This window comes from Acanthopagrus latus, chromosome 22 (genome assembly GCF_904848185.1).
Source record: "Acanthopagrus latus isolate v.2019 chromosome 22, fAcaLat1.1, whole genome shotgun sequence".
NCBI classification, from domain to species: Eukaryota; Metazoa; Chordata; class Actinopteri; order Spariformes; family Sparidae; genus Acanthopagrus; species Acanthopagrus latus.
Window position 1 is genome coordinate 25,959,827 of NC_051060.1, and position 19,529 is coordinate 25,979,355.

Below are 19,529 nucleotides of genomic sequence, written 5' to 3' on the forward strand. Positions count from 1 at the left end.
ATGAAGTGAACTGAGTAATGCTAACAATATGTAAATAATAGCAATTTTACACAATATCAGTGTCACCTATATACACCTACTCTATGTTTATCACTTATTCGTAGCTATTTATTGTAGCTGGCTTCCTACTCATATCCCATCCTCATGCACTAATATCTCTGAGACCTGCCACCTGCAGAAGTTCTCGGACGACTCCGCAATTGTTGGCTGTATCAGTGAGAAGGAGGAGGAGTACAGGGGCGTTGTGGACTCCTTCGTCGATTGGTGTGAGAATAACCATCTGCATCTTAATACCACTAAGACAAAGGAGCTGGTGGTGGACTTCCGCAGGAGGAAAGCCGAACACACACCAGTCTCCATCAAAGGTGTGACTGTTGAGGTGGTCCAGGATTACAAATACCTTGGAGTCCACCTGGATAACAAACTGGACTGGGCCAAGAACACAGAGGCTGTGTACAAGAAGGGCCAGAGCCGACTCTATTTCCTGAGGAGACTCAGGTCCTTCAATGTCTGCAACATCATGCCGAGGATGTTCTACCAGTCGGTGGTAGCCAGTGCCATCTTTTTTGGGGTTGTGTGCTGGGGCAGCAGGCTGAGGGCAGCAGACGCCAACAAGATCAGTAGGATCATCAGGAAGGCTGGCTCCGTCCTGGGGGTCCAACTGGACTCTTTGGTGGTGGTGTCTGAGAGGAGGATGCTGTGCAAACTGCATAGTATCCTGGACAACAACATTCACCCTCTCCACCAGGTGCTAAACTCACACAGCAGCACCTTCAGCAGCAGACTCATCCCACCCCGATGTAACACGGAGCGCCTGAGGAAGTCTTTTCTCCCTCAGGCCATCAGACTGTTTAATGCATCCACCTCTGGTCGCGGGAGGGACAGTGGAGACACTGTCACCTGAGCCAAATCAAATCAATATCATTCCCTATCACCTCCATCACTTATTGAGTGTGCACTGGACCTTGTAAATCTCCTGCACTGGACTTAGTAAATTGCTGCTATTTCATGCTGCTGCTAAATTTACTATTTTTTCACTTTATACCACTTGTCACTTTATTCAATCTTATTGTGTACTTTCTTTTCAGTTTTATGCTGCTCACGGTTGGATTGCATTCTGTGTACTTAGTAACTAGTTTATTACTTTACCATTATTTATTACCTTTGTATTCCTTTCTCACTTTGTTTTACTACTGTTGCAAGACAATTTCCCTCGGGATAAATAAAGTCTTCTTGAATCTTGAATCTCTTTGAGACCAGTGGAAGGTGTGGTGCTTAAATTAACTCTGTCCTCCGTTCAACAAAGTATAAACAATAAGCCAACACAACATCATCACATCTGGCACCTAGCATTCGCACACACCCACCACTCAGGTTAAGTAGATCTACACAAGATCTCCTCGTCCCTTAAACCTAGGGTCTACAATCCCGGAGAGCTAGCAAGCGAGCTAGCAAGATTTGAAAGTGGCACCTCCTCTAAGTTCGCCCCATCCCGTCAGTGCTCCGTCCAAAGCCACGCCCCCACAAACGTGAACGCGCATCTGTCCGTGGGACTCAGCAGGGAGAAGCATAGACGTATAAAGAGTAGACGCCGCGTCGAACGCTGCTGCCTGTTGGCGCTGATGAGAATTGGGGCGGCCATCTTGGGGTGATCACCCGTTCCACTCAGTGTAATCTGTTCAGCAGGCGCGATTAGGTGTCAGCGCATTTAATCAATCACTCTAAAAACTTAATAACTCTGATATAGAAACTGATTTTCACGCGTTTTTTTTTTTTTTTTTTTGCTGTAAACATCATACATTATAGCTATGACACAGGACACATGGGCCGGCATATTTTATTCATTATAAATGGATTAACAGTAATAGAATATTCTGATGTATGATATATGTTATGTATGATAGGTATTTTGCAAACACTATAAACACAACAGAAATCATATAGGCTCTCTCTCTCTCTCTCTCTCTCTCTCTCTCTCTCTCTCTCTCTATATATATATATATATATATATATATATATATATATTTACACACACACACACATATTATAGATATGTTTATATATCAGAGAATATGAAAAAATATATAAATCATATATATCTATCCATATATGTAATAGATACATTTATATATCAGAGAAAATGAAAAATATATAAATCATGTGGAGTATCAATATGATTCATATATATATATATATATATATATATATATATATATATATATATATATATATATATATATATATATATTTACACACACACATATTATAGATACGTTTATATATCAGAGAATATGAAAAAATATATAAATCATATATATCTATCCATATATGTAATAGATACATTTATATATCAGAGAAAATGAAAAATATATAAATCATGTAGAGTATCAATATGATTCATATAATATATTATATATATATACATTTATATATCAGAGAAAATGAAAAATATATAAATCATGTGGAGTATCAATATGATTCATATATATATATATATATATAGATAGATAGATAGATAGATAGATAGATAGATAGATATATCAGAGAATATGAAAATATATATAAATCATATATAGAGTATCAATATAACTCATATCAGGTCAATGAGTGAGAAATGAGAGAGAGAGAATCATGTGTGCCACTTCCCAATTCTTCCTCACATCTTTGTCTTTGGGAAACCTTCAAAATGAAAGAAGGAGATTTGGTCAACACTTTTTTTTACAAAGGAGGTCAAGCTTACTTTTCCTTCAAATTTCTTACAACATGTCTTCAACAAAACATCAATTTTGATGCATTTCTGTTGATAATGAACCAAAGCTGCTTAAATTGTGAATAAGCATGTTTGCAAACTATTCTACAATCAGATGATCTGTTGTATGTATTATTAAAGTAACGCAACGTAGCATTTCGACCTTTAAAAAATGTTTCTAAACTAACTGGGGTGGTAGAAAACTGATTTGTAAAAATTGATACATATGGCGGAAAATCGTTACAAAAGACAACAAATAGTAATGTTAAATCTTACTTGTGAAAAGTAATCCCCCGACTCCTGTTCAATAAAGTCCGGCGATTAGAGCAGGAATAAGCTGCGCAATGCTGCGGCATCTTTTCTCCCTGCTTCTCAACTCAAACTTATGGGGACATAGACATATAAAGAGTAGACGCCGCAACGGCTGCCGGGCAGGGAGAAATGCGGCGGCCATCTTGGGGCGGTCATTCTACTCTGAGTTGAATGAATGTAGGCTACTGTAGGCTACATAATGTATTGACTACTCTCAGGATAGCAGGACCATTTCACCCAGTATAACAAAATGTGTTTCTGAACAACATTACAGACCCTAGTTTTAAGCAAGACAACAATGAATACAAGGGCCTTTACAATAGCATCAACAAGCAAGTCAACTCTGCTCTCTAGCTAAGTTATCATATAATTAAGGTTCTTTATATCCATTACTAACCATACTAAAATATAATCTCATCAAAGGGTGGAACAAACTAGGTCTGTGCCATCTCTGCTTTTCAGTTTAGCTTAGAGTATCATTAACTCTAGTTCAACCAATACACATGTCATCTCCGTGCCTTTTTCCAGCAGAACACAAGATAAGCACAATCAGTACATTTCAAATGTGGATCCATATATTAGGGTATTACCCATCAAATACACCATTGACACTGAAGAGTAGGGGATGGAACACTGAAATAAGCTACATTTAGAAAATTCTTATGTCAATTTGATTGACTTGTGTTGCAATCTACTGGCTTCCACAGTGAGAGAGAGACTCGACTTGTCATTGTACAAAAATACAACACATTTTCATGTGCACTCAAGTACTGGACTTTAATGCTTAAATAAAAGTAGTTAAATAGATAATATATCTTAAAAATACAATAAATAATGTGACTCAGGTGTGGATCTGGCTGGCTCGCCAAATGTTGTATGGCTTATTTTCCTCTTTTGATCAGGCTTTATTAACTTTAAATAGCCACTTATTGACTCAAAGGAACCAAACACTGAGACCAAAACTCTTCACTTTGTCTCAAAGTATTTTATTCTTTGACTTGCAGAGGAGTAAAATACAAAACTGGAATATAAGGGTTTGGGTTTAGAATATAAAAGAAAAAAATGTCTCCCAGCATCAGATTTTAAACTCTCATCCAACAATCTTCGAATGGACAGTTTTTAGATGCTGCCAGTTGATGTTTAAGGATACTCACAGTTATTTGTTCTACTACCTATTAAGTTAACTTTCTGTAGCCTATGTTAGCACTATCACTTAGTGAGATCTCCAAAACAGTCAGTATTTTTTCAAACTAAAATAATAACATTGAAAAATGTATATGTTTGTGGAACTCACGTGCATCACCTCTGTTGTCTTCGCACCTTTATTGAACTAAATGTCAACGAAGTTCAGCCTTTAGTACTCTACTAAATGCTGCTCACTGAAATCATTCCTAAAATTAATATCAAAGTCAATACAGTTTGTTTCACAAGTTCAGGTCTGAAGAGATCATTTCACCATTCCTAAGAAACACTGTCTACCACCAACATTTGAACCACACAAATGGAAGTTGTCTCCCTCCTACAGAGAACACAGAGACACTGAGGAATCAGATGTCCTGAACCCAAACCCAGGATAGAGAGGTTCAGTGAATGTGGTGTTGAAGGTGTGGAGGTGGATCAGTGAGTCAGAGACTCTGTAGAAGGACAGAGTGCCAGCAGGACAGTCCACATACACTGCTACTCTACCAGAGGGGGCGGAGGAGGAGTGAGGGACTTGTCTTTTCTTATTGTGACAGACAGTGTAAGCCTGGTGAGAGCAGAACAGACTCCAAGACTGATCGTTCCCTCCAAGCCTGCAGTCATCACTTACTCCTTTCCTTCTGATTCCTCTGTAAGTCACTGCTACACGAACCTCTCCTCTCCACTCGACCTCCCAGTAACAGCGACCAGTCAGACCAGTTCTACACAGCAGCTGAGGCCAGGAGTCAAATCTCTCTGGATGGTCAGGATATGGCTGCTTCTCTTTCATATATGTCACTTTCTGGTTGTCAGACAGTTTGAGGTCTTTGTTCACTGTGTTTGTGTCAAATGTGAGTTCACAGAAATCTGAAAAGACACAACACAGCAGCAGGTTATCATACACATCTGAAGGGTTTATTCTTTATCACTTTATCTTATCTTTTGTATTTAAGTTTTAATGATGACACATTTTTTTAGTGAATGAAGATTTAATCAATAATTTACACAACTGTCATCTTTGTATGCAAAAACAAACTGTGTGTTATTTTGTTACAAACTGAATCCACTCACACTTCTTCAGACCAGGTTTCAGTCTCTGCTCTCCACCATGTTCCAGCCTGAAAGAAGAAACACAATCAAAATGATTTTCTATCTAACATGAGTCCTAACTCGTGTTTCTGTCTGTGACATAGAAACATGCTGATACTTGTGGGACCTAGCTCTATAAAAGACTAAAAGCCTTGAAAAAAAAAACCTTCACTGCTTCTGTTTTATAGAAGTGCAGCAGAGGAAGAACTTCTCCCTGTCAGGTAACTACATCAAATATTCTAAATTCTTTCACATTCTAATTTCCTATTTCCCTTGTCCTTGTCTTATCTTTTTCTCTAGGCTCTTCCTGTTTCAGACCTAACAGGTTGTATTTGTTGCTTTTTATCTTAGAATTATAACTTTTCTAACTGTTCTTGTTCCAGGAAGAATAGGATTTTTGTCTGAAGCCCTTTTTAATTTCACATAAAAAGCTTGATATGCGTAAATTTTATTAAGCCTTAAACAAAAATAGTTTTTATGCTGCATTTACACCAAATATCCTGGTGCCAATACAGGCTAAAAGTATGAAACTCCTTGCCATAAGAGGAACACTTCAACTAACTGATCATAAATTATGATATGACATTTTATATTGATTATTAATTGTGAAACTGATGTTAGATATTTATGATTGATGCTGAATGGCGACATACTGTATTAGATATACTCATTTCAATTGCTGGAAGCTTAATGGAACATTGTCATGTTGACTATTTTATACTGAAGCCAGTATTTGACTGGCACCTCCCCCAACACTCACCTCTGATGGCCTCACCCTAACCCTAACCCTAACCCCACATACTAGTTATGTCTGTCCTCTTATCTTGCACAAAATCACCTCCTTGACCCAAATCAGTCAGGCTTCAGGACTGCTCACTACACAGAGCTGGCCCTCCTCACAGTGACTGAGTCGCTCGGTACCCCCAGAACCTAATCCAACTCATCATTTGTCATTCTCCTTGACTTATCTTCTGCGTTTGACACAGTCAACCACCAAATCCTTTCCACTCTGGCTGAACTTGGCATCGCTGACTCTACACTAAACAGTACAGTATTAGGACCACTTTTGTTTTCACTATACACTAGATATCGATGGATTCTCTTACCACTGTTATGCTGACAACACCTAAATGTTTATCTCTTTCCCCTCATCTTCCTCCAACATCCGCATTGTGCATCTCTGAATGTCTGCATTATCTCTGCTTGGACAGCTGCTCATCACCTCAAACTCAACCTGAGTAAACCTGAACTCCTCTTCATCCCGGAGAAAGACTGCCTTCACATGGACCTGTCAGTCACTGTCGAGGATGTCACAGTTTTGCCTTCATTGACTGTGAGGAACCTGGGCGTAATCGTCATTGACAGACTATCCTGCACCCTCAACATCACTGCTGTGGCCCGATTTGCCCTCTACAACATCTGCAGGATCTGATCCAAGTGCTGGTCATCTCCTGCCTGGACTACTTTAACTCCGTCTTGGATGGACTCCCATTGCAGCGTATCCAGAATGGTGCAACACTCATTGTTTTCAATGTATCCAAATTTTCCCATGTGACCTCCTGCATGACCCCCACTGGATTCCTATTGCAGCCCACATCTAATTCAAGACTATGGTACTGGCTTTCAAGGCCATCAATGGAACCGCACCCATCTATTGTCAGACCACACACCCCAGAATGAGCACTTCGCTCCACTACATCAGCTGGCCAGCTGGTACCCCCATTGCTGAAAGCAAGGAAAGGACACTCAGTGCAGTCACAACTCTTCTCTGTTCTGGCACTCAGTGTTGGAACAAACTCCCGACCAATGTCAGGACAGCAGGGTCACTTGTTCAGAGTTCACCTCAACCCCACATAGCATGACTCCCTTATTCTAGGTCACTTTGGACAAAAACATCTGCATAAATGCACTAAATGTAATTGTAATGATTGAATTTATCTGCTAGGGGGGTGTCATTTAGCTAATTTGGTAGAGCGGGTGTCCCATGTACAGAGACTTTATCCTCGCTGCAGCGGTCGACTCATGGCCCGGGGTCCTTTGCTGCATGTCACTTCCCCTCTCTCTCATCCTGTTTCCTGTCACCTCTTCAGCTATTCCATCAATAAAACCGGAAAAAGGGCAAAAAAAAATCTTTGGAAAATGATTTTAAAAATGTTAGTGGCAAGGAACCACAACAACCCAAATGTTTGATGCTTCTACTGATTTGTTTTTTCCATCCGATAAGCCATCTGGGCTTCCAGGAGTTTCTCAATTCAGGTCTTCTCACTCCTCTGAACAGAATTAAAAGAAATAGGTGGTCCTGTAGGATGACTATAGCAGAAGGACATGAATTTAGAGAAAAAGTGGCAACTGTAGCGTGTGACCTCCTTTTGTCTGTCTATACCTGAGGGTGTCCAGTCTGCACTGCGAATCCTCTAGTCTGACAGACAGCTCCTTCACTCCTGAGTCTCCTGGATGATTGTAGGTCAGATCCAACTCCCTCAAATGGAAGGGGTTGAAACTCAGTGCTGAGGCAAGGGAGACACAGCCTTCCAATGTGATCAGACAGCCCGACAGTCTGGAAATATACAAAATACATTTCAAAAAAGTCATACACTACAGATATTCAATATAATTATTGACATGAACATTTAGGACAGGGGTGTCAAACTGATCCAGTAAAGGGCCATGTGGCTGCAGGTTTTCATTCCAACCAAGCAAGAACACACCTGATCCAAATCAGGTGTGTTCTTGCTTGGTTGGCTGATTGGTTGGCTGATCCAAATCAGGCGTGTTCTTGCTTGGTTGGAATGAAAACCTGCAGCCACATGGCCCTTTACTGGATCAGTTTGACACCCCTGATTTAGGATTTGGGTGAGCAGTAAAAAAAAAAACTCTGACCTGAGAGATACAAGTCTACAGTGTGGACTTTTTAGTCCAGATGACAGCAGCTTCACTCCTGAATCCTGCAGGTCATTGTTCATCAGGTCCAGCACTCTCAGACTAGAGGACTGGGTACTGAGAAATGCAGACAGTGCTTCACAGCTTTTCTTGGATAGATTACAGTCAGCCAATCTAAACAAAAGCACAGATTTGATGACATTACTCCAAATATTTACTATGATTGATTGCTATGATTTGAACAATGCATTCTTTCATTTTTCTCTGGCTAATGGTGAGCTAACACTAGGTACTGTGAATGATATTCAGTTAGCCTTAACAAAAATGTATACAAATGACACTGGTGACCTTCAACTTTTTACTTACTCTCACAACAATTTTTCTCTGTGGTTATTTGGAATATACATGTGTGAACACAAACATCCCAACTAATAAGATTATCATCTGTATCTTGTACACCATTTTAATGACAAAACCTCAACCACACAATAAAATAATGGGTAGATTTAAGATGTTCAATTTGGATGAAGATCAAACTTGTGGACAAAACTCTGCAAAACCAGAGGTCCATATTGTTATCAGCTTAATACTGACCTGAGAGATTCCAGTTTACAGTTTGGACTCTTCAGTCCCAATGACAGCAGCTTCACTCCTGAATCCTGCAGTTTGTTGTTACTCAGGTCCAGCTTTCTTAGATTAGAGGACAAGGAGCTGAGAACTGAGGACAGAGCTTCACAGCTTCTCTCTGAGATGTAACAAGAGGTCAGCCTAGGGAAAGTTTAAATATAAACACAAGCATAATGTTTTACACTGATCAACTGCAACAAAATTGGGTCCTGGCATTCATGTGTTCCATCATTTGCACCAACTGTTGAAAAATTGTAGCAGACCAAGTACACCCAATCATGGCACAGTATGCCACATACCACACCACAAAACTGCCCATAAAGGAATCTTAGATCTCAAGACATCAACCTTGCCATAAAATTCTCCAAATTTCATTTGCCAAATGTCCCTGCCTCTGTGGTAATTGTCAGAAAAAGTCTGATCCAGGGAAGCTCAACCTTGCAACCCACAAAACTCTAATGTTCCACCCATAACACTCTGGTGCCAGACACCAAAGAACATGCCAAAAGGTCCTGTTTCACTGGCCTAATTTTCAGAGCCAAGACTGTTCTACTGTTGGCCTCCATGGATGGGTAGTGTGTATCAAGTGGCATTCACATAAAAGCCAGGACCACAGGTTCCGCAACAGAACAATGTGAAATAAAGATATGATCAGTGTTGTTCAGTTCACTTGTTAGCCTTTTAAATTTTGCGGCTGATCAAAAAATTTGTCATGTATAAAACTAAGCGTATTTAAAATGGTTCATATATCCACTTACAGAGCTTTTTTGGAGGCTTTGACCACTGGCAGCAGCTTCAGAAGAGCTTCCTCTGAAGCAGAGTATTTCTTCAGGTCAAACACATCTAGATCTTTTTCTGATGACAGTAAGATGAAGACTAGAGCTGACCACTGAGCAGGAGAGAGGTTACCAGTGGAGAGACTTCCTGAACTCAGGTACTGTTGGATCTCCTCCACTAGAGAACCATCATTCAGTTCATTCAGACAGTGGAACAGATTGATGCTTCTCTCTGGAGACAGATTCTCATTGATCTTCTTCTTGATGTACAGCACTGTTTCCTGATTGGTCTTTGTCTCTGTCAGCAGACCTCGTAGGAGATTCTGACTGGTCTGTTCTGAAAGACCCAGGAGGAAGCGGAGGAACAAGTCCAAGTGTCCACTTGGACTCTGTAAGGCCTTGTTCACAGCGCTCTGATGAAAGTGTGTTAATTGTGATTTGGTTTTTAAGAAAATAGACCACTGGGAGGTTGTTAGTTCCTCTGCCAGCAGATTGACTCCAGAGTTGATGAATGTCAGATGGACATGAAGAGCAGCCAGAAACTCCTGAACACTCAGATGGACGAAGCAGAACACCTTGTCCTGGTACAGTCCACTCTCCTCTTTAAAGATTTGTGTGAACACTCCTGAGTACACTGCGGCTGCTGTGATGTTGATGCCAAAATCTGTTAGGTCTGATTCATAGAAGATCAGGTTTCCTTTCTGCAGCTGGTCAAAGGCCAGTTTCCCCAGAGACTCAATCATCATCCTGCTCTCTGGAGTCCAGTGAGAATCTCTCATGGCTCCTCCACCAAACTTGACATTCATTACTTTGGCCTGAACCACCAGGAAGTGGATGTACATCTGAGTCAGGGTCTTTGGCAGCTCTCCTCCCTCTTTGGTTTTAAACATGTCCTCCAAAACTGTAGCAGTGATCCAGCAGAAGACCGGGATGTGGCACATGATATGGAGGCTTCGTGATTTCTTGATGTGGGAGATGATTCTGCTGGCCTGCTCCTCATCTCTGAATCTCTTCCTGAAGTACTCCTCCTTCTGTGGGTCAGTGAACCCTCTGACCTCTGTCACCATGTCAACACATTCAGGAGGGATCTGATTGGCTGCTGCAGGTCGTGTGGTTATCCAGAGGTGAGCAGAGGGAAGCAGTTTCCCCCTGATGAGGTTTGTCAGCAGCACATCCACTGAGGTGGACTCTGTAACATCAGTCAGGATCTCAGTGTTGTGGAAGTCCAGAGGAAGTCGACACTCATCCAGACCATCAAAGATGAACACAACCTGGAACTCTTCAAACCTGCAGATTCCTGCTTCTTTGGTTTCAGTGAAGAAGTGATGAACAAGTTCCACCAAGCTGAACTTTTTCTCTTTCAGCACATTCAGCTCTCTGAAAGTGAATGGAAATGTGAACTGTATGCCCTGGTTGGCTTTGTCTTCAGCCCAGTCCAGAGTGAACTTCTGTGTTAAGACTGTTTTCCCGATGCCAGCCACTCCCTGTGTCATCACTCTTTTGATTGGTTGACTGGTTCTTCCAGGTGAGGCTTTAAAGATGTCTTCACATCTGATTGCTTGTCTGTCTGGTTTCCTGGATGCTGTTTCAATCTGTAGGACCTCATGTTCATTATTGACCTGTGCAGTTGCTCCCTCTGTGATGTACAGCTCTGTGAAGATTTGATTCAGAACGGTTGGGTTTCTTTCTCTAGCGGCTCCATCAAATAGACACTGGAACTTCTTCTTGAGTTTAGATTTTAGTTTATGTTGACACACTGGAGCAATAGTTCCTGAAGAATGAACAAACAACAAATTGAATTATTAAGTAAATGCTTTAGATGCAGACATTTAGAATAGCAATCTGGACCATGACAGAACAAATCAGTGGCATTCCCCCACTGGTTCTGTCATGATCCCATCATGGCAGCCTTGCCCTCTCCCCTGTCTGTTTTCCTCCTGTGTCTCTCCCCCTGTCTGTTCTGTGTGTCACCTGGCTGCTGCATGTGGAAGGGAAACCACGCCCACATGCAGCAGCCAGGTGAATCCACTCTGCAATCAACTCCCTTCAAAGCCTCTGGATTCCTTCCTGCACGTCGCCAGATTGTTTCATCACTATACTGTACGTGGTTGTTCTCATCTTGGCTCCCCTGTGAATTTTGTGGCTATTCTCCTGTGATTAGCTTGTGTGGCTAATACCTCTGTGCCTCTCCTGCTTTGCCTCAGATTGCCGTATGGACTGTGCAGCTTGGTGTTTGCTACTGCCCTGCCTGCCTGTGGATTTTGCTTGCAAGCCGTCTGCTCTCCTGTGTTTCCCTGCCAAGTGAGTACACTTGAGAAGATGGACCCCACCACGCCTCGCTGCACCACAACATCTGCACTCTCATCACTCCTGGTGATTCTACAAGACCCTGGAACCTCGCACCACCCCTTACTCTTCTCAGTGGTTTCACATTGCTGAACATTAAAAGTCTTGTTATTCACTGTCATCCGTGGTTTGAGTCGTGCTTTTGGTTCAGAGCTAATTCAAATCACAACAGGTTCCCTGTATAATGCTGTAGTGATGTGTGCAGCTGACTTGTTATGCCTTTAAGAAGGCATGTACTCTAAACATAAAATGGGTTTTCCAATTGTATAACCAGGTACAAATTGAATTAAGTTTACTCTAAGTCATCAACTTCATAGTGGTCAGAGGACCATGTAAATACTCATGTTTAGACCCAGTTGTGGGTGAGTTCCTGCCCCAAGCAAGCTGGTATTCTGCTCGAGTGATGGGAAAATTGACAGTACTGCATGTGATGTGTTAGACCATCGTGGAGAAGAGGGAGCTGAACCAGAAGGAAAAGCCCTCAATTTACTAGTTTATCTACTTCCAAACCTCACCTACGGTCATGAGATATGGGTAGTGACCAAATCAACCAGACTGCATACACAAGTGGCCAAAATAAATGTCCTCCAAAGCGTGGCTGGGCTCAGCCTTAGAGAGGTGTTCTGATATTGATGGGGAGCTTGAAGTAGAGTCACCGCTCTTATCCATTGAAAGGAGCCAGCTGGAGTGGTTCGGACATCTGGTTGGGATGCCTCCTGGATGCCTCCCCTTGGGGGTTTATCAGGCACGAAAAACTGGGAGGAGACTCTGAGGTAGAACCAGACCACACTGGAACAATTATATCTTATCTAGCATGAGAATGCCTCAGGATCCCCTAGAAGGAGCCAGAAAGTGTTGCAGGGGAGAAGGATGTCTGGAATACTCTACTAAGGCCTCCATGACCCGATCCTGGATATGTGGAAGGAAATGGATGGATGGCTAGGTTTACAGCAAGGCACAAATATGCAAGACTTTGCTTCACAAAGTTATTAGTTTACCCTAAGTCAACAACTTCAAATAAGTAAGAGGACCATGTAAATACTCATGTTAAACCCATCCAAATTCCCATGTGAAAACTATAGGATCACATGTGAATCCTGTGAAGGGATTGTGTGTGAAACAAAAATCCATCATCTCATAATGTGATACTGGACCTCACTAATTACTGTACAAATCCCAAATGTACAACTTTACTCATTGATTTGGGTGAAACTGATCAAATGTTTAGATCAACTTTTTATATCAAATGTTTTCTGGTTTTGCCTCCAGTGTCCTCATGCTGGTCTGCCTGAACCCTCTGTGAACCCTCAGTTTCCTGATGAAAAGACACCTTTACTTGATGCTAAAGTACCGTAACAGCAGTTTACTGTACCAGGCTTCATTTGAACACAGCAAGTGTTGGACCAAATACAAACTCCTGGGACTATTACAACAGGGAATCCAGCACTGCTGTTTATAGAGTTTAGCTGGTGTTAGACAGTGTTACACTTTTCTTTCTAACTCTCCATCATGTTTAATCTGTTAAAATCCTCTTACTGCTCTGCAGACAGTCAGCCAGCTCCTCCTGGTCCATCCTCCTCAGGAAGTTCAGTGTGATATCCAGTAATGCCTTTCTGCTGCTCCTCTTTGGCTCTTTATCTTCACCATCCAACACAGCCTCATCCTCGCTCTGACTCACTAAGCATTCTGCATAATCTCGACTCAGAATTTTTTGGATTTTCTTCAGCTCGTTCTTCATGAAACTGACAATGTTTTCCTCGAGCAGCTGGAACAGAATAAAACGTTAAAAAGACTGCGGCACGGACACTGGATCAGAATGGTAATTTGGTGTTTATTCTGTGGCTCTTGGAAAATCAGCAGTAACTTTGAGTGTACATTCACTCACCTTAAATATGGAGTCAAGGTCAGGTTCAGGTCCATGAGCGTCTGGTCTCTGCTGATGCTGTGAGCTACAAAACAACATACACAGAGCTTTGACTGTGACTAATAATGATGTCAGGGGAGAATTCTGGTTAAATAAATGGCCTTCAGAACAGGTTTGGCACTACACAGTGTTCTCCCTTGAAATGCTTTTGCCTGTTCTCCTCGACCGAGCTTGTTTCAGTAAAGACATACACGTCTCATGAAACCTTCTTCAATAATGAGTTTAACAGTTCTCAAGAATTCCTTCACAAATTGGCATCACGAACAGGACGTCCTGTATCCTCAACACAGTTGTGACCACATTTGATCATGGTGGGTAGAGGAGACTTTAAAGTAGATGATCATGTATATTCTTGCTCAGTGTATATATATATACTATACTAATACTGTATATTCTATATTGTAGTCCCTCACATGAAATAGCTTTATATACCTAATTGATGACAATATTGATCACAGTTTCAAATGTATTTGTTGTGGTAACACAGCTGGGATCAATCTCTGTCAAGGACATATTTTCTATGACTGACATTAATGATACTGAGAGTTGTGAATCCCGATTTAAAAAAAACTGAAGTAGTTCATTAATGTAGTCCAGTTGTTGATGTTCTTACACATTCTCAAGATGTTTGTGGATTTTGACTGTGGTAACATGTGAAGAACGTGAAGTGATCTGGACAAAGACATCGAACCTCATCTCAGGAGACACTGACACAAAGATTGTACATTCTTACCTCTGATCAGAAGAGTGATGTCCATCTTTGAAGTTAACAGGGCTGGCCCTGGAATGGTTACTCTTGACAGACACAGAGCTGGGTTCAGGTCCAGGACCCGGTCCAGGTCCAGGTCTAGGTCTAGGTCCAGGACCAGGTCTAGCAGAGTCTGTTCTCTGATGCTCTGAGCTTCAATATAACACACATAGAGCTTGGAGTGTGAATCATGATAGTGGAGTAATTTGTGTGGTGGACAGGTAGAAATGGTGGTCTCACCTCTGAGCTTGTGTCTGGCTGTCATGTTCCCCACACACAGTGGTTTTAAAGAATCTTACGAAGACATAACAGCCATATGATGATAAGAAACATTTTTGTTTTTAATTTGGTACTTTGGTAATTAACTGTTTTAGGTCTGAGGATAATTCACTGGATATATTTCTGGTGAGAAAATGTTTACATTTAATGTTGATTTAATGTTAATGTTGTAGCATTCTTGTGTTTGCTGAAGCTATGACTATTACAGTCCATTCTTACCTTGGATAAGATGAGGGTTGTCCATGCTTGAGATTAATAGGTTTGTCCAGAGACCTGCAGTCACTCTTCAGAGACAGAAAGCCAGAATCTGTTCTCTGCTGATGGATCCTGAAGAAACACAGAAAATAAAACCAGTGTACTAGTGATCCTGAAGACTGTGTTTTGTTGGATGAAATTATCAAATTTGTTTTTGTAGTTAATGTTATGAGAGAAAAGAGAAGAATGTGAAGTGATCAGAGACTTCATGACAAAAGTGTTATGGCCTGGGTTGCGTTTGATTTATTCTTTGGTTATGGTTTTGTTGTGCACTTTGTTTTTCTCCTTGTCTCCTCTGTTTTACCTACAGTGCTGGAGGGCGGCGGAGTTGACCTACTTATGCAAGTGCAGCGAGGCAAACCTGGTTTCCATCTCCACCTAATCAACCTCACTATAGAAGCCGGCTCTGACTCAACCCCTGTGCCAGATAATTCCATCTCATTGGTAGAGCCCATCATCTGTACCTTTGTTGAGATTTCTAGCGTGATTCCCTCAGTGTGCAGAGCCTTTTTGTCCTAATTATCCTCTTGTGTTTCTTTCACCAGCTCGGTGCCTCACTGCCTTTTTTTGGTTTCCTGTGGACAAGCCTCCTGCCTCCAGCTGCCTGCAGCAGAGGACATCTTTTGTTGAATTTAGAGCCTTTCTGAACTTTTGTCAAAAACTTTTGTGGCCAACTCTCAGGCAGTCTCTCGCTTTTGGGTCCACCTCCATTCACTAGGCCTCAACAAAAAGCATCATACCATTTCTGGGGATCATTTGGATGGGCAGGCTTTTGTCCATATGTGAGCTACTTATGTTCAAACATCAACTGGGGATCCTTGACGGAAACCTAACTGGTTCCAGCCATGGTAGCAGACTTATTGTTTTCTACCCCTTTTCGTTCTATTCCTCACTTGAGCAGAGGTGAGAAGATCTGCAGTAACTATTCCCTTCTTTGTTGTTAAACAGATAATCATGTATCCAAGAGAGGCTTTCTGAGCTGTAGATATAATCTGAACATTGGGGAGACTCGACAGGATTAACATGACAATGCACTGTGAAGACAGATGTGCTGTTATTTTGTTCCTCTTTGATCAAGTTTATATAAACTACTTCAACTTAAGACATCAGTGTCTCTGAGTCTTCTTCATCTCTCCTGAATGGTCCATCAAGTGTGCTGAAATTCCACAACAATAGTAAATACATAAAGTAATAACCTGGTGCGTACAGTTTGCCAAGTACTTATTTTTAAAATCCAAAGGTCCTGGAACGCAGACAGGGTGCTGCATCAATAATCCACAGAGCCTGGAGCCCAGTGGGCAACACCTGAGGTCCAAGAGTACAAACTAAAACTGTTGGTACAAACTGAACATCATTTACATTTATTAATCAGAGCGTTCACAATAATCCCTCTGAAGAAGGGAGAGGTACGTAGTCACAGCTGATTAACATTACTGTTGACCTCTCCTTGACCGTCCCTTAGCAGGCTAAGAAACTACTGACATGTTCTGCCTGTCTGTCTGATCGATCGCACTGTGGACAGTGTCGCATACTCACATCAACACACTTCAATAAATCATACTTAGCATTTCACAGTACAAATGACTATTTACTTGTGGTGTTCACAGTGAGCATAGGCCAAAATATTTAGACACTAACAAGCATAAACCATATGCAGCTCGGCTTGCGTTTTGTGCAACAAACTCATTTCTTTAATTACCCTTCAGGCATCACTGCATGACATGTCTCCTCCCTCTATCTCTTTTTAAAATCAGATTTGAAATGCCTGGCATCACTGCGTGACATGTCTCTTCCCTCTATCTCTTTTTAAAATCAGATTTGAAATGCCTGGCATCACTGCGTGACATGTCTCCTCCCTCTAACTCTTTTTAAAATCTAAAATAGGCAACCAAGCTTTTTTTCAGAAACATCTGGGGGAAATAAAGACAGGCTAGATGACATTAAATATTACAAAAATGTATTTGATAATGACAAGGGAGGTGCCAGATCCTATAAAAAAGGTGCAGGTTCCAAACTGGAATGACAAATTGAGTTTACCCCGAAGCCCATCTAAACAGGTATTTTTTTTGCTGCCTTTTCAAAAAATACACAGAACCAGCTGAGCTTGAGGGTGCTGGCAGAGCTTTCCATTATTTAGGTGCCACAACCTCAGAAGGGTCTTAAGACAGGTCAGGGAGAGACAACAGGTTCAATCTAAGACAGTGATCTGTAGAGTAGAGGTCGAGTAATTCAGACACATACGCAGAAGCAGAAGAGTGAAAGAGTGAGTGAGATCTGCATACGGGTGTGATGTGACCATCTGTTTGATCGACAGTGTAGTGAGTGAAAAAAAAGGTCCTTTGATTGTCCAGATAAAGGAGGAAGCACTCATGTAGGGTGGGAATGTGCCAGAGCTCAGCAGGTTGGCTTCACTCTTGCTCCAGTTTATCTATTACCCTGAGAAAGAGCTTAATGATTTAATTATAGAACGTTCTGCAGTGAGTGGGTTTTATAACATCAGTAGAACATCGTCTGCACAAATGTTGCCCATTCTAAATACTGGCTGTGTTTTTAATCACTTTTTTAATCACTGGCTGCTGGTCTCTGCCTCCCTCATATCGCCTCACATAAGTAATGTCAGCCTAAGTTAAAAGCAAGAGAGTGACGCTGCAATTAACTTTAGGGATAGGGTTAGCTTTATTGTCTGGCTGAAGATGAACAATCAACATCAGCTGTAAACTCCTGATCATGTTCTGTTTCCCTCTACTGAAATGTAGAACAACATTGAGACATCACCTGAAAGAAATCTGTCTGAAGTCTGAAAACACCGTAAGGTTTTTCATTTTATCAAACATTTTTTTAACATTTGTGGCATACTGAGGCTAGCTGATGTGGTGCTGTAGTTAATGTTTTATACAAATACAAAGTTGAGAATGTGACTTAAGACTTTGAACCAGGTTTGATTTATCTGAGATCTGTCAATGTGAATCCAGATATTAAAACTATAGAAAGTAGCTCATGAATCGCAGCAGTTTTAATGTTCTCACACATTCTGGAAGAAGCTGTTTGTGGATTCAGTATTTGTATGAAGATCAGCAAATGTGACCGAAGATGAAAACAGTAAAGAGTGAAGAACATGAAGTGATCAGGACAAAGACATCAAACCTCATCTCAGGAGAGACGGACAAATACCTCACACTCTGTTCAGCAGAGAGGCATCCATCTTTTAAGTCAAAGAGATCCTCCATAGACCAGTGATGCTTGACACACAAACATCTGGATCCAGCTCCATGTTCAGGTCCAGGTCCAGCAGAGGCTGGTCTCTGCTGCTCTGAGCTTCAACAGAAGACACAGAGGTTTGAGTGTGAATCACGATGGTGTAGTGATGTGAGTGGTGGACAAGAAGAGATGGTGGTCTCACCTCTGAGCTTCGGTCTGGCTGTCATGTTCCCCACACAGAGTGATTTTAGAGGGAGGGACTCCCTCCTCTCCAACCTCACACTGATTCATAGCAGAGTCCACACCTTCACACCTTCACATACACAACAACATGATCAGTCACTGCAACATAGGACACACTGCTCTCGTACACATCTTCTGACACCTCACTGAGCAAAAACATCCAGTGGAGCCAGAATGAAAGCTTTCTGGTTGTCTGTCAGCGTTCACTGTTGATGTCATCACAGGGTTCACAAACTTTTTACAGAGCAATCTTAGACCTCTCTTAAACTTCTTTAAACTGGTGAAGTGTCTGCATCATTATCACACTGCTGAGGCAGAGACCAGGGGTTCAGATCAGCCTGTAGCTTTTGCTGCATGAAGTCAAATTTGGCCATCATAAAAACTTTGAACCACAAGAAGTTCTGTAGGTTCTACCTGAGAAACAACAACAACATCACATGAAGGTATTTATAATCCTTCATGTTTTTGATTCTATTGAATATTTCAGACAGATATTCTGAAACAGCCGGTAAAGAAACATTTCTCGTGTGCAGTGAAACAGTGATACAGCACAATGTGAGCACAGTGGTGATGATCAAACATGTCCACATCTGTCTGGAAGGATTCTCAGCTGCTGAACTCACCTCAGGTCAACTTACAGACACTTTCCAGCTTCATGTGTGGAGGAAACACTGGGAGAGAAGAAGCTGCTCGTTTCTTCCTGGTCAGTCCTGGTGTCTGTGTGCATCTGATCTGAGGACGTTGTCACACCCTCATACTTCAGAGTGTAAACACATCAGGATGACGTCAGAACCGGTCCAACCTGTGGTACAAACCCAGCCAATCAGAAGAGTTTATATTTCCCTGTTTGTCTCTCTGACCTGCCTGAGTGCCGGATGTGATTGTGTTGTTTCTGATTCATTTGTTATTTTGATGAAGACTGTG

At 41.5% G+C, this 19,529-nt stretch overlaps 1 protein-coding gene and 1 long non-coding RNA gene across 2 annotated transcripts; one reads left to right on the forward strand and one right to left on the reverse strand.

Annotated features, from left to right (window-relative positions):
• Nucleotides 1-4,045: 4,045 nt before the first annotated feature.
• On the reverse strand, nt 4,046-18,403 carry LOC119012739 (protein NLRC3-like). The gene is made up of 11 exons (XM_037086838.1): nt 18,336-18,403; nt 15,129-15,236; nt 14,616-14,783; nt 13,844-13,907; nt 13,495-13,723; nt 9,595-11,383; nt 8,804-8,977; nt 8,210-8,383; nt 7,713-7,886; nt 5,312-5,358; nt 4,046-5,107 (listed from the first exon to the last, which is right to left on the reverse strand). Exons 1-11 carry the CDS (start codon nt 18,389-18,391, stop codon nt 4,581-4,583), a joined length of 3,510 nt encoding a protein of 1,169 aa, XP_036942733.1. The 5' UTR covers nt 18,392-18,403; the 3' UTR covers nt 4,046-4,580.
• LOC119012820 lies at nt 11,676-12,079 on the forward strand. Its single transcript, XR_005072607.1, has 2 exons — nt 11,676-11,712; nt 11,817-12,079. It is a non-coding gene; the product is annotated as an uncharacterized LOC119012820 (long non-coding RNA).
• Nucleotides 18,404-19,529: the final 1,126 nt, after the last annotated feature.

What these genes read in the sequence shown, in the direction of transcription:
- LOC119012739 (XM_037086838.1), bottom strand. Translation starts at nt 18,391, where the DNA reads ATGGAGGATCTCTTTGACTTAAAAGATGGATGCCTCTCTGCTGAACAG. An exon ending in ACCTTGACTCCATATTTAAG is followed by an intron (nt 13,724 to 13,843) that starts GTGAGTGAATGT and finishes ATTCTGTTCCAG; the next exon opens with CTGCTCGAGGAAAACATTGT. An exon ending in GAAACCTGGTCTGAAGAAGT is followed by an intron (nt 5,108 to 5,311) that starts GTGAGTGGATTC and finishes GTGTCTTTTCAG; the next exon opens with ATTTCTGTGAACTCACATTT.